General features: G+C 41.1%; 1 protein-coding gene across 1 annotated transcript; it reads right to left on the bottom strand.

The window, feature by feature from the left end:
* Positions 1–794: 794 nt before the first annotated feature.
* On the bottom strand, positions 795–12,473 carry LOC135463155 (uncharacterized). Its single transcript, XM_064740473.1, has 8 exons — positions 12,436–12,473; positions 6,342–6,580; positions 5,450–5,528; positions 4,312–4,613; positions 3,350–3,428; positions 2,472–2,773; positions 2,079–2,157; positions 795–1,068 (listed from the first exon to the last, which is right to left on the bottom strand). Exons 1-8 carry the CDS (start codon positions 12,446–12,448, stop codon positions 899–901), a joined length of 1,263 nt encoding a protein of 420 aa, XP_064596543.1. The 5' UTR covers positions 12,449–12,473; the 3' UTR covers positions 795–898.
* Between the last annotated feature and the right edge of the window lie 802 nt (positions 12,474–13,275).

Raw genomic sequence — 13,275 nt, 5'->3', positions numbered from 1 at the left:
TGTTTAATCTTTCAGATATCTACAATTATTTGTACTTTCACGTGCTCTGAACATTTTATGAGGGCATCTGAATAAATTACATATGTCCGGGAGGCTATTCCTGGTGACCATACTCTGGTAGGTCTACTTGAAATCTTCCAAGGCCATGGGAAAGACACACCACAAAGCTTGGCAAAGTCTTGTGGCCTATATGTAAGTATATGGAATGTTACACGCATGTCAGTACCAGAGATGTATATATTCTAGTCGTGACATATCTCGTGTCTTATCTTTCCCGAAATCAGGAAATCGTGCAGTCTTATCTATAACGACAAACGAGTTATCTTTCCGTGTCGATGACCTCCGAACCTAATCGTCCGGAGGTTCTCTGTGATGCTCCGCTGCTTCTCTAAGCCTTGACTTATTATCGTAACGACTGTGGGGTGGACGGAATGTTGTGTGGGATTATTCTTACTTTAATGAACTACAAATACGGATGTGCTGAATGTCATAGTTTATTTAATAGCATGAGTGGACGGAATAAAATGTAAGAATGAAGAACTCCCTTGGGTTTTCTCTTACCAGGTGTCACATTGAAAGCAACGCTTTTCCTGTGGATAATAAACATCTGGAAGTACTTTTAACCGTAGTGCCGACGTCAAATGAATGATTATGGCTTAACGTCACTATTGACGATATTGCAACGGATGGCCCCGGATCTTCTTCCAAATTAAAACCCCTTTGGATTGAATCATGAATTTTTAAGTGCTTATCAGTCCAAAGTAAACACAAAAACTATCATAACAGATTAAGCCATTCCATATTTTTTATTTCTAGAAAAGTTTTCTTGTTATATCAAGGTTTTTACAATCAATTCACTTATACTGGGTCATTTTCTCCAAATAAATATACCATCGGCTCAATATTTGGGTTTCGCTTGTTGAGCCACGACGGCCTTAGCCAGAGCCTCCAGTTTCGTCACCTCTTTCTTGACGGCGCACTTCAACGCTTTCTCCTGACTACCCTCGGTACAGGATTCGGAGGTTTTGGTGTGAGCTTCGCTGACCTCAGCCTTACAATGTTTGGAGGCTGGGAACATTGACAGGAAATATTTCTTCATTTGTATGCAGAGACAAAAGTTTGCAAATGGTGGAACCCGTGAATAGCGTAAGCGACCTTATCGCATCACCAGAACATTGACATAAGACCCCATTTTAACAAGAAGAATGTGGATTCGATATAAGTAGCTAGTGGTGTGAGGTTCGAGGGCCATCAGTTGTCTTTGACAAATAAAGTTGGAAAGTTCGTAAGTTATTTGCCAAAAACCTGTAGTTTCGTCATGGTATTCCCGTTTCCACAAACTGTAACACGGAATGCCTTCGTCTAAATACCCAAGTAAATGATTCAATAGACAAAAACAAGGACCTTCTGTATGCTGACACCATAGCCCCCAAATACCGTCTAAATACCCAAGTAAATGATTCAATAGACAAAAACAAGGACCTTCTGTACGCTGACACCATAGCCTCCAAATACTGTCTAAATACCCAAGTAAATGATTCAATAGACAAAAACAAGGACCTTCTGCATGCTGACACCATAGCCTCCAAATCCTCAAATCAGACTTGTGATCTGAGCAAACCCAGTCGTGAAAGTTTAGTTTGTCAGCATCCAATTGATAACAACGAGATTTAACTTTATCAGGTAACAGTCCCAAGTTAGAAATGCTGGAAAAGACGTCGGACAACGAGCTGCTATTAATGTTCTTAAACGGGTCAGTGTAACGGAGATTGCGTTCACATTTGCCAAAGCCTGGAAAACTGCATAGTTTTTAGACCTTGAGGCAGTTCCACACAGCCATTTCTGACTTAAGTCAAAATTTGAAATACAATCTTAAAGCTTATTTTTCGGGTATAGAAATCAAAATTTTGTCCACCTCATCATGTTATTTTAAGACAAATGTGTCCAAATTTGAACATCCAGTAAAAAAGTAAGCATTGTAAAGAGGTTTTAAATGTTTGCTTAAGTCGAAAACATCGTTGTGCAATCAGTCCTTGGAGATGTTACCGATGTAAATGATTGTTATTGTCTTCACTTACCTAGAAATCTTTTGCCAAAGTGAAGGGTGCAGTGATGGACATTGTAGTGGAGCTTCATCTGGGTACCCTCCAGCGGCATCTGCATTACACATTTTTATACATTTAGCTTATTTGTCTCAATATGCTTGATTTGTTAAGAGACATGTATAATTTTTGTTGGAGAGTAAATGGAGATCTTTCGTATTGCAAATGGATGACCGAAAACTCTTTTTCGTCGGCCCTAATAAAACAGACCGACATGTCAGGCCTAAACGTGAAATATTCATAAAGACGACGCTAAACATCAATCAAATTAAAGAAAATAACCAAACTATTTCGAATGTTAACTGATACGAATTATTGTATTAGCATTGGTTCAAATTCTGATAAATGTAAAGAATGCAATCTGCTTACGTCACCGCTCTGACCACCAAAGAATGAAGTGACCCAGCCAACGGCCTTGCCCACAAACTTATCAAGATGGGTCTCCTTCAGTAAGAGATTACTGAGGGAGGGTAGAGCCGCGGACAGGATGCCTGTCACCAGCTGACGTTTGGGTTTCGCTTGTTGAGCCACGACGGCTTTAGCCAGGGCCTCCAGTTTCGTCACCTCTTTCTTGACGGCGCACTTCAACGCTTTCTCCTGACTACCCTCGGTGCAGGATTCGGAGGTCTTGGTGTGAGCTTCACTGACCTCGGCCTTACAACGTTTGGAGGCTGGGAACATTGACAGGAAAGTAAAGTTGATTTGTTTAGTTGTTTTTGTATTAATCTCATCGTGGAATTATTTCACTGGGTTGCAACGCTCGAAATTTTTCCCGCATGCACGAAGGCGCCGAAATAAACGTCTTGAGACATATGGGTATAGCCTTTAAGAACCAGCTCCTTTTAGAAAACTTTTTGGATTCGTAGCCGAGCATGTGTGAACTTTGGATTCGATCTCCAGATCGCGCAGGTCTTGTAGTGTGACCTTTGGCAGGGAGAATCCTAGATACAGAAGTTGGTAAACATACTGGTCATCACTTTTATTTAGGCACGTTTGACAGATTTGGACACGGAACATGGGCGACATGCTACAGTGCTGAAAATAAAGTTCTAGGCGAAAGTCACATATTCGTGTTGCAGACGAAAAAGGCAACGATCAAGTTCATTTTGTGAGAGATCAAGTTGCTGATGTTATATTCTGACATGTTCCCTCACAGCCACCGAGTTCGCATGAATACGTAGATGAGTCAATGTTAAGTATACATGCTAATATTTCCTCTGTTGTGCCTTTTCACTTTCTGCACTTACCTAAAAATCTTTTACCAAAGTGAAGGGTGCAGTGATGGACGTTGTAGTGAAGCTTCATCTGGGTACCCTCCAGCGGCATCTGTGTGGGAATATTACAAAGACATTTGACTCAATATGTTTCTGTTCCCAGCATATCCACATTAAGGGGCTTCCGTGGCTAGTTGGTTAGCGCGCTAGCGCAGCGTAATGACCCAGAAGCCTCTCACCAATGCGGTCGCTGTGAGTTCAAGTCCAGCTCATGCTGGCTTCCTCTCCGGCTATAAGCGAGAAGGCCTGTGAGCAACCTGCGAATTGTCGTGGGTTTTTCCCCGGGCTCTGCCCGGTTTCCTACCACTATAATGCTGGCCACCTTCGTAAAAGTGAAGTATTCTAATCAAATAAATAAATAAATAAATATCGGCGTTAATACGAGAGATAGACTGGAATCCCTTAATATAAATGTTAGCTTAGCTGACCGCTGCATCGTCACTGATCAAAAACAGTAGAATGTAAATAACAGAATCTGTCACTATATGTGAAAATTTTTCATCTTTGTTATCAAAGAAGAAAAGTAAAAGCAGTTCCCAAAGTCAGATAATCAATGGTGTTAAATCTTATAAAAACAAACACATAAATAAGCCTTTATTTTCGTCCGATAAAGTAAACGACGGTGATGAAACTAAATAGGTATTGTTGAATCTTTTCCTGTGCAATGTAGCCACTCGTGTCCTTGACTTGCCGTTCCTCTTTTGTAGTACACGAGTACCAACTTACCAGTTCGACCACAAAACGTCCAAAGGCGAAAACGATCCTTTCTATGCACCATTAATTTAGCCGATTAAAGTCCCCCATTGTTGTAACTTTTTTGCAGTTTCCGCTTCCTTAAATTCAGTTTTGTCTCGTTTTTCTTCTCTTTTTTTTACCAGGGTGTTTTTTTTTTTAAATATCTCTTTATGTTTTATCTCACTGCATAAAGAACTTACGTCTCCGCTCTGGCCACCAAAGAAGGACGTCACCCAGCCAACGGCCTTGCCTACAAACTTATCAAGATGGGTCTCCTTCAGTAAGAGATTACTGAGGGTTGGGAGAGCCGCGGACAGGATGCCTGTCACCAACTGACGTTTGGGTTTCGCTTGTTGAGCCACGACGGCTTTAGCCAGGGCCTCCAGTTTCGTCACCTCTTTCTTGACGGCGCACTTCAACGCTTTCTCCTGACTACCCTCGGTGCAGGATTCGGAGGTCTTGGTGTGAGCTTCGCTGACCTCAGCCTTACAATGTTTGGAGGCTGTGAACAAAAAGAGGAAAGTAAAGTTGATTTGTTTAGTTCTTTGAGTATTTATTTGATGATGGATTTGTTTCACATGGGATTAAAACTGGAGAATTATACCAAATCTGCGATGGTTCTCAAATTCATGTTTTGAGACAAATGAGTATATTCGTTAGGAACCACCTCACGTCAACTCGTACCTGGCAAATTTTCGGATGGCATAAGAGCGTTTGCGTGGTTTGTATTCCAACTCAAGATGGCACAGATCGACGCATTGTAGTGTGGCCGTGGCATTCTAGACAGGTGGGCCAATATAGGATTCTTGTATGGATAAACCTTTTTTAGGAAGGTTTGGTACAGAAATTGGTGAGAATTAATATTGATCATTGCATTCATCTAACGACTTTTGATACATTTGGACACATATCAAGGACAAAAATAAATTAAAAACAGTTAAAAATAAGTACTGGACTTCGTGGAGAGAAAAAAAGCAACAAAGTCACGTGTTACATGTCTGAGGGAAAATACCAATTCTGGAGTTCATTTTCTGAGACCATCCGCAGGTTGCTGGCAGACCTACTCACGTACGGCCGGAGAGGAAGCAAGCAAGAGCTTTACTTGAACGCACAGCGATCGCATTGGTGAGAGACTCCTGGGTCATTGTGCTGCGCTAGCGCGCTAACCAATTAGCCACGAAGGCCCCTTAACGCGGATATGCCAGTAATAGCCTTATGAAATTATTTTCTGACTATTTTCTCACAGCCACCCGAAGAAGCTTGAAGACATAGATGTATCAGTGTTAAGTATACGTGTTATAATTTCCTTTGTTATTTGTTTTCACTTTGTGCACTTACCTAAAAATCTTTTGCCAAAGTGAAGCGTGCAGTGATGGACGTTGTAGTGAAGCTTCATCTGGGTACCCTCCAGCGGCATCTGTGTGGGAATATTACAAAGACATTTGACTCAGTATGTTTCTGTTCCTCATGTATCCTGGTTAATACTATGGACAGACTGGAATTCTTTAGTATGAATGTTAGCTTTAAACGACCCTTTCTTTGTTACCGAGACTGTAAATAATGGAGCCTGTGTCGTCATCAATAGATTACATGTACACCTTTGCTTTAAGTGAAGAAAAGTAAGTAAGTAAGTTTATTTATTTATTTATTTGATTGGTGTTTTACGCCGTACTCAAGAATATTTCACTTATACAACGGCGGCCAGCATTATGGTGGCATAACCCGGGGGAAACCCACGGCCATCCACAGGTTGCTGACAGACCTTCCCACGTGCGGCCGGAGAGGAAGCCGGCATGAGCAGCGACCGCAATGGTCAGAGGTTCTTGAGTCATTACGCTGCACTAAAGCGTTAACCACAAAAGTAATGAAAAATATAAGAATAGCAGCTCCAAATCTGAGAGTATCAACGGTGCTTTATTCTATGACAGAATCACTGATTTAAACTTTCTTTTCAACTGACATAGGTATATTGTACTGGAAAATAGTAAAACTAATTACGTACTGGCGTACCGCGGAAAATTGTGAGCTGGGTCCATGAAGGGTGGCCATTGTTCTGTTGTAAAACTAACATGAGCCCACATAGCTTGGGTCCCAATTACTTAACCAATAAACGGTCTCGAATATCGTAGCTTTGGACTGTTTCAGTTCTCTTAATTCAGTTGTCTTGTCTCTTTACGGCGCCTTATTGTAAGTTTGTATTATTTCAATTCTCTTTACACAGAGGACTTACGTCTCCGCTCTGGCCGCCGAAAAAGGACGTCACCCAGCCAACGGCCTTGCCCACAAACTTATCAAGATGGGTCTCCTTCAGTAAGAGATTACTGAGGGTTGGGAGAGCCGCGGACAGGATGCCTGTCACCAGCTGACGCTTCTCCGGCGCTCTGACATCCGGGTCTCTCGGCTCCGGTACCTCGGCCCGGATGACCGGAATGAGGGACTGGAGAAGGACTAACACGACGACTGAGCAGCCTGTGTAGAGGAAAACAGACCTGGTAAGTGCATGACACAGGAAGATAAGTGAGTGAGTGGGGCCGTGAGTGAGATGACTGAATACAACCTATGGAGGGGAAAACAGAGCTGCTGAGTGCATGACACAGGAAGATAAGTGAGTGAGTGGGGCCGTGATTGAGATGGTTGAATACAATCTGTGGAGGGGAAAACAGAGCTGCTGAGTGCATGACACAGGAAAATAAGTGAGTGAGTGGGGCCGTGATTGAGATGGTTGAACACAACCTGTGGAGGGGAAAACAGAGCTGCTGAGTGCATGGCACAGGAAGATAAGTGAGTGAGTGGGGCCGTGAGTGAGATGACTGAATACAACCTGTGGAGGGGAAAACAGAGCTACTAAGTGCATGACACACGAAAATAAGAGCGTGAGTGGGGCCGTGAGTGAGATGACTGAATACAACCTGTGGAGGGGAAAACAGAGCTACTAAGTGCATGACACACGAAGATAAGAGCGTGAGTGGGGCAATGAGTGAAATGGTTGAACACAATCTGTATTAAAAATAGTAAGTTAAGAGCAGAAATGGTCGACAGTTTATTAACCTCGCACGATACACGATTTGGGTGGTGATTTCATTTAGTTCGCCTAGAACATTCCTTGCATCTTTCTATCATCGTTTAAAACAGTTCACTGCTTCCCTTTGTAAGATTCCACAGAAATGCTGTACTTTAGATACCTTTTTAATTCTTAGGTGGTTTGTGTTTAACGCCGTTTTGAGTATTTGCCTTGCGATTATTGACCTGGAATGTTCATCAATGTCTGTTTTGCCGCCCAGATTCAACGAACTTTGCAAACGACTGTGGATGGTTTATTGTAATAAAGGCCACATGACCAATGAGCTAGAAGAGCCTAGAAATATGCCTGCTCTGAATTACCTCCCTCGTTACACGACAGCGATTATGACGTAGCGTAAGATTTGTGCTTGAGGCGTGGGACTACGAGAAGTAGGATTTCGGAATGAAGGTTGTTACGTCACGACAGTTACACATATTTTCCAGGAAACAGAATGTATTAAAACATGATATCAGTGGTGAGAGTCGCAGAAATGTTGAGGGATCATGAATAAAGTCGACGTTTTTCAGCTTAGGATGTCGCCGGTTGTCTCTGTTGTATTTAATGAGGGCCAGGTTTTAAACTTTAAACTTCCAAATGAATTAAAAAATACATAACGTTCATCCTGAGCTTTTCAAAGAAGTTAACAAAATTAAAATCTGTCTTAAAGCTACATCTTCAACTAGCTTATGCCGCTTCAACTCCGAAACATGCCATTAGCAATTTTCTGATTTTCCACCTAACCACAGCTTACTCCAGAAAACGCACCCTTTTATAAAAGAGAGTGACCTCAAGGGAGGAACTTCGATGCCGGCATTTTCTCTGTCCAGTAGCGGTACTAAACCCACGCCTAGTGCGCCTAGTGGTTGGAAGTCGCCAAATGTACTCATTGAACTACATGTATCCCGCTCTCAAATAAAATTTTACTCATTTGTTTTTGATTTGACGAGGCACCATGATTTGTTCCAAGCACATGTGGATATGACAACGGCGGATTAAGTGAAATATCAGATATGATTGATTAAAGCTATACATCAAGCCAGGGGATATTGTAACCCATATGGCACCGACGATATTTGTAGGCGGTGAAAACCACAGCACTGTACTTAGCACCTGACAACCCTGCTGATGCGAGGATTGCAGTCTCGGAGAACATGCTGTTCCATTGGTCAAAATTAGTGGCGTGATACGCGATAACGCAGACAGTTTGGAAATGAGGAGCTATGACATGGTATTGTCTGCGGCGTCAGACGTAAAACGATCATGCTAGCCTGCTGAATTGTTCAACAAGGCCTTTCAGCTTTTAGCGTGTCTGGGTTTTGCTATACAAATGAAACAACACGCGCAATATCGAGGTCTGGGAGGATACAAGCGGTTTGGATCCTGATTGTTATGGCGGTTCCGGTTTCTTACCAAACTGGAAAATATTCAATTTTGTCGATTATGTGTTTATCATTCTCAGGATAAAAATTTATTAAATATTAGTATAAGCGTCTAATGAATTGGCCGTTGTCGTGTAAGTGAAATATTCTTGAGTACGGAGTAAAACACCAATCAAATAAAGAAATAAATAAATAAATATATTTTTTAAAATTATACTGTGTGATGCATTTTGGTAACAGGTCTTTATTGTTTAATTTAAAGAAGAAATTATCTTGATTTTCATGCTCCTATTCTTCATGGCACGCTGCGGACAATAAGAGGTCGTTTGCAAAGCCTGACGTTTGTTGAAAGATAGTCATCTTTCACAAATATATAACATGCATTATTTTCGCCACGCACTAGTATACACAATACATAAATATGTCACTAGCGATTTTGCCAAAGGTCAGTGGTTTACTCCACCCATAAAACTGGTCTACATCGTATATTAAGTGAATAATAATGAGCACGACGTTAAGCAACAGTCAGATTAATTAATAAAACAGGAGATTGTATAAAGAGTAAAACCAGAGCACTGGCGACAGTGTGATACGTCTTCAAATGGCATTTGCAAGTTGAGTTGGATAACATAAAAAAATATGTATGACGGCTTTTGTTTATTCAGGGAGCGACGTTTAGGTATAGTTATCAAACATAATGAGGGGGCCTCCGTGGCTCAGTTGGTTAGCGCCCTAGCGCAGCGTAGTGACCCAGGAGTCTCTCACCAATGCGGTCGTTGTGAGTTCAAGTCCAGCTCATGCTGGCTTCCTCTCCAGCCGTAAGTGGGAAGGTCTGCCAGCAACCCGCGGATGGTCGTGGGTTTCCCCCGGGCTCTGCCCGGTTTCCACCCACCATAATGTTTGATTTATTTATAAATAAATAAATCAAACATAATGATCAATTGCTGACAGTAATGGTTATTTCAATAATGGGCTAAGTTGTTGATTTCAACAAATGAGCAATAGAAGAAACACACAAAAGATTGACAAAAGAGGGTTGTATGAGTTTTCTGTTGTTTATATGCTGAAATCAACAACTCATTCATGTTTTCATTCTAACTGTTCATGTAAATGCATAAATAGTAGCAATTTACACGCCCCCTAACAGGCTTGCACCATGGCTTAAGGAGAATTAGGGAAAAAGAAAATACAGTATTGTTTAGAGGAGACTCAAGGACAAGAAACACAGACGGTTTAAATAACAGTAGAACGCGTCGTTTTCTCGCCTGACGTTGCCGTGCTTGTGTACTTCATATATGTTTTATGAGCACAAATACACCGATAATTGTGATGTAATAAAGGAAAGAAAAAATGAGTTCACAACTCAAGGACCGTCTTGATACAGGCGTGAAGGGGTTTTACCAGTCCCTCATTGGAATTTATTAGACGTCACTGGTCTAGAATTACTCAAAATTCGAAGCATCAAAATTACGTGATATGAGAAGTGTCGCGTATTGTAGATGTTGAGCACCCTGCTAATTTCACTGATCGTTGATTTTATTCTGACACGTAAACCTCTGCCGAAAATGTAAGACATGACTGGTATACAAGCATTAAGACATGGGCCCATATTGAAGATCTATAAGGTACAAATTGCGAGGCTTGAGACATTACTTGCTCGGCCTCTTGCCTGTCTCGGTATGGATTGGTCAGGTGATTTTAAAGGGTTCACTTCCATTTTCCGTTGATGGCATTTTGACAAATAGCTAATTCCTTTGTGAGTTAACTGCTAAAACGGTTTCACGTTTTTCTGTTTATTGGCATTGTCATTAAGAATGGATATCAGCGTTAGCCTCGCTATATGGAAGGCTATCAAGTGCTCGTTTGCTAACCCTAACTATGCATATGTCTTGTGGGATTTCTCAGGCGATGGCGCCATATCGCTTTTCAATGGAATGGTCTTTTTCCCCCATGTGCTGCATGGACTGAAACATTCTACACATTATCACATTGGAAAGGCTTTTTTTTTGACAAAATTGCAAAGAATGTTTCCCAACAGTGCATAGACGTGTTACTTAAATGTTGTGATGAATATTTAGAATATACAGTCCCGTTACAGTGTCTATCTTGATTCATTGAATGACTGATTGTTGTGTTAGAGGCAGACTGTGCAAATTTTCACCTATACGTAGACGGTCAGTATTATGAGTGGAGGAATTGGGAATGCTGGCCATCGACCGCCCTTTGACAAGTTACTCACGAGGTTTACAATACTGGCGGGAGAAAAACGTTTAGACTGAACAAATGATTGTCTTTATTTATTTATTTGATTTGCGTTTTGCATCGTTCTCAAGAATATTTCGCTTATACGATGGCGGTCAGTATTGTGGTGGGAGGAAACCGGCAAAGCCGGGTGGAAACCCAAAACCATATACACGTTGCTGCAAGACCTTCGCACGTACGGCCGGAGAGGAAGTCAACGTGAGCTGGACTTGAATTAAGCCAGGCTTCACAGTTCAAAGTAAGCAATTTAGCAAACATTGAGAAAAGCTGAGTTTCCAGTTTCTTTAACATGGCGTACCTCATGGTCGAGTTATGACTAAAAAATTGTTAAGTATGACGTTAAACTTCAAACACTCACTCACTCTCATGGTCAAATAAGAATTCCAGATTAAAAGTTGATTTACACAGTTACAAAGCACGTCAGAAAGAGATAGCTGTGGCAGCTTAGGTTTGTTCCAACCCCTCTTCCGAAATACCTAAGGTTATATTATGTTTATTTCATTTATGTTTTATTTGTTTTCTTTGAATTAAACGAAGAGACCATACGGAGGAATCCCACGGCTATCCGCAGGCTGATGCCACACCTTCTCACGTACGGCCGAAGAGGAATCACTTAAACACAAAGCGACCGCATTGGGCGATGCTCCTGGGATATTGCCCCGTGCTGACACGCTACCCCCCCTCGGCCATGGAGACCTCCAAATGGTTACATAAATGTTGTTACCACTTACATAGTCACGAAAAGTGATGGAGGGCGAAGGAAAGTGCAAATTGCCTGTCTTATAGGCCAGAATGCACTTCAGCTGCTTAAGCAATACGCTCTCAGAACACTCAACGTGTTGAAATCTTCGTAAGGATCCAACTATCGGAGAAGCTATGAACATTTGGTTGAATCTGTGTGTCACACGTGGGTAGGTTGGCCAGGTAGCTGTCAAAGGCCGCTGGTTTTATTGAGGCAATTGAGTTTCGTCAATCCATAAAACTGATAGTCGTACAATCCCGAACGCCTGATTCATAACTGAGATATATTCACAGGTAGCCAAGTTTCACCCGCAATAATTGTGAACGTTTGCCAAGTATCACTCTGTTTTTACTGCTCAGGTTTTAACTCGCTATACTGTAAGACTTTCATTATGATTTAAGTAAAATATTTAAGAGCATGGCAACAAATCCCACTTAAGTAACAAAAGAATTAAACCAACATTACAAAAAAAACTGAAGACTATAAATGAAAAAAGCCGTCACAGCTCTGGTTTGACTCTGTATTCTGTATGACGTTTATTATAAGTGAAATATTTATAAGTATGGCGATAAATCCCAACTAAGTAATAAAAAGAAATAAATAAATTGTATAGAAAATAAAACTAAAGACTTTAAAAGAGCAAAATATGAAACGAAAACCGTTGGAATACTGTGGATATTGCAGAAAACATCGCTTGATGTATTCCATATTGCGCTGAGAAAAATGAGTGTCGAATATATAAAATGTGGTGCAATATATAGGTGGTTCTCAATATTTTCTGAATTCATGCATCGTCGTAAATACCAGTATTACAACTTTGTAGATCATTAGATAAAAACATAAAATTCAATGAGACCAAAGAAAATATTATTGTACTCACAAAAAAGCTTCATGATGGCTACGCGTGTAATTCCCCGAGAAGACACCGGACGGGAACATCAAAGTCCCTTTTATTTACACTGACCTGTGCATGGTTTGACACACCTGTTATGAGAATGTCAACACCTGTTTGATACAGTTAAAGATCTTATCTGATTGGGACATGGAGTCTTTGACATTCCGACGTCTCAATTGCTCTCATGGTCTTGGTTTCAGTGTGCGCCAGACGGAGATCGTAAAGCATTCAACGTAATCTTGTATGAAGTTTGTTCGAAATTATTTTTCTTTGAAAATATGGCATCTGTTTTTGAGCAAGTCTCGTAGAATCTCGTCCGTTTCGAATTACGGGCTTGGCGAGCAACGGGCAGTTTGACAACAGAATTCATACAGAGGATGTCAGTGAATCCTGATTGGTCTTCTTCCCCATACGAGTATGTTCGTATAAAAGAGTAGCGACAACAGTGTGATAATCGGCAAATGGTCTCACGTAACCGGTGAAATACGATCTCTTGTCAATTTACTTCAGTAAAGTTTTTTTTCCCAGCTGTTTATTTATATGCCAAAAATAGCAATATACACGTCCTCTAGCACTATTGCTAGAAGGGTATTCAGAATTTAAAGAAAAGCAGTGATTTTTATTTGTAGTGTATTCGATGTACCGTACTGGTGTAGACTTATCCCGAATGCTGTGTTGTCTTCACATTTAGTAAAGGATAACATAAAACAATAGAAACAGTCAAGGTCTCGGGTGTGCTTAGCACCCAGCAGAATATGCATGAATATAATGCAAGACGTACAGCACAGAGAATAAAACCAGAGCTCCCACGATAGTGTGCCAGTT

This window comes from Liolophura sinensis, chromosome 2, assembly GCF_032854445.1.
Source record: "Liolophura sinensis isolate JHLJ2023 chromosome 2, CUHK_Ljap_v2, whole genome shotgun sequence".
Classification (NCBI taxonomy): Eukaryota; Metazoa; Mollusca; class Polyplacophora; order Chitonida; family Chitonidae; genus Liolophura; species Liolophura sinensis.
This window is presented reverse-complemented; position numbering and strand designations above follow the sequence as displayed.

Bases quoted from the DNA above. Each gene is read 5' to 3' on its own strand.
- LOC135463155 (XM_064740473.1), bottom strand. The intron at 2,774-3,349 runs GTAAGTGCAGAA...CAATGTTCCCAG, and splicing joins CTTTGGTAAAAGATTTTTAG to CCTCCAAACGTTGTAAGGCC. The intron at 2,158-2,471 runs GTAAGCAGATTG...TGTGTAATGCAG, and splicing joins TTGGTGGTCAGAGCGGTGAC to ATGCCGCTGGAGGGTACCCA.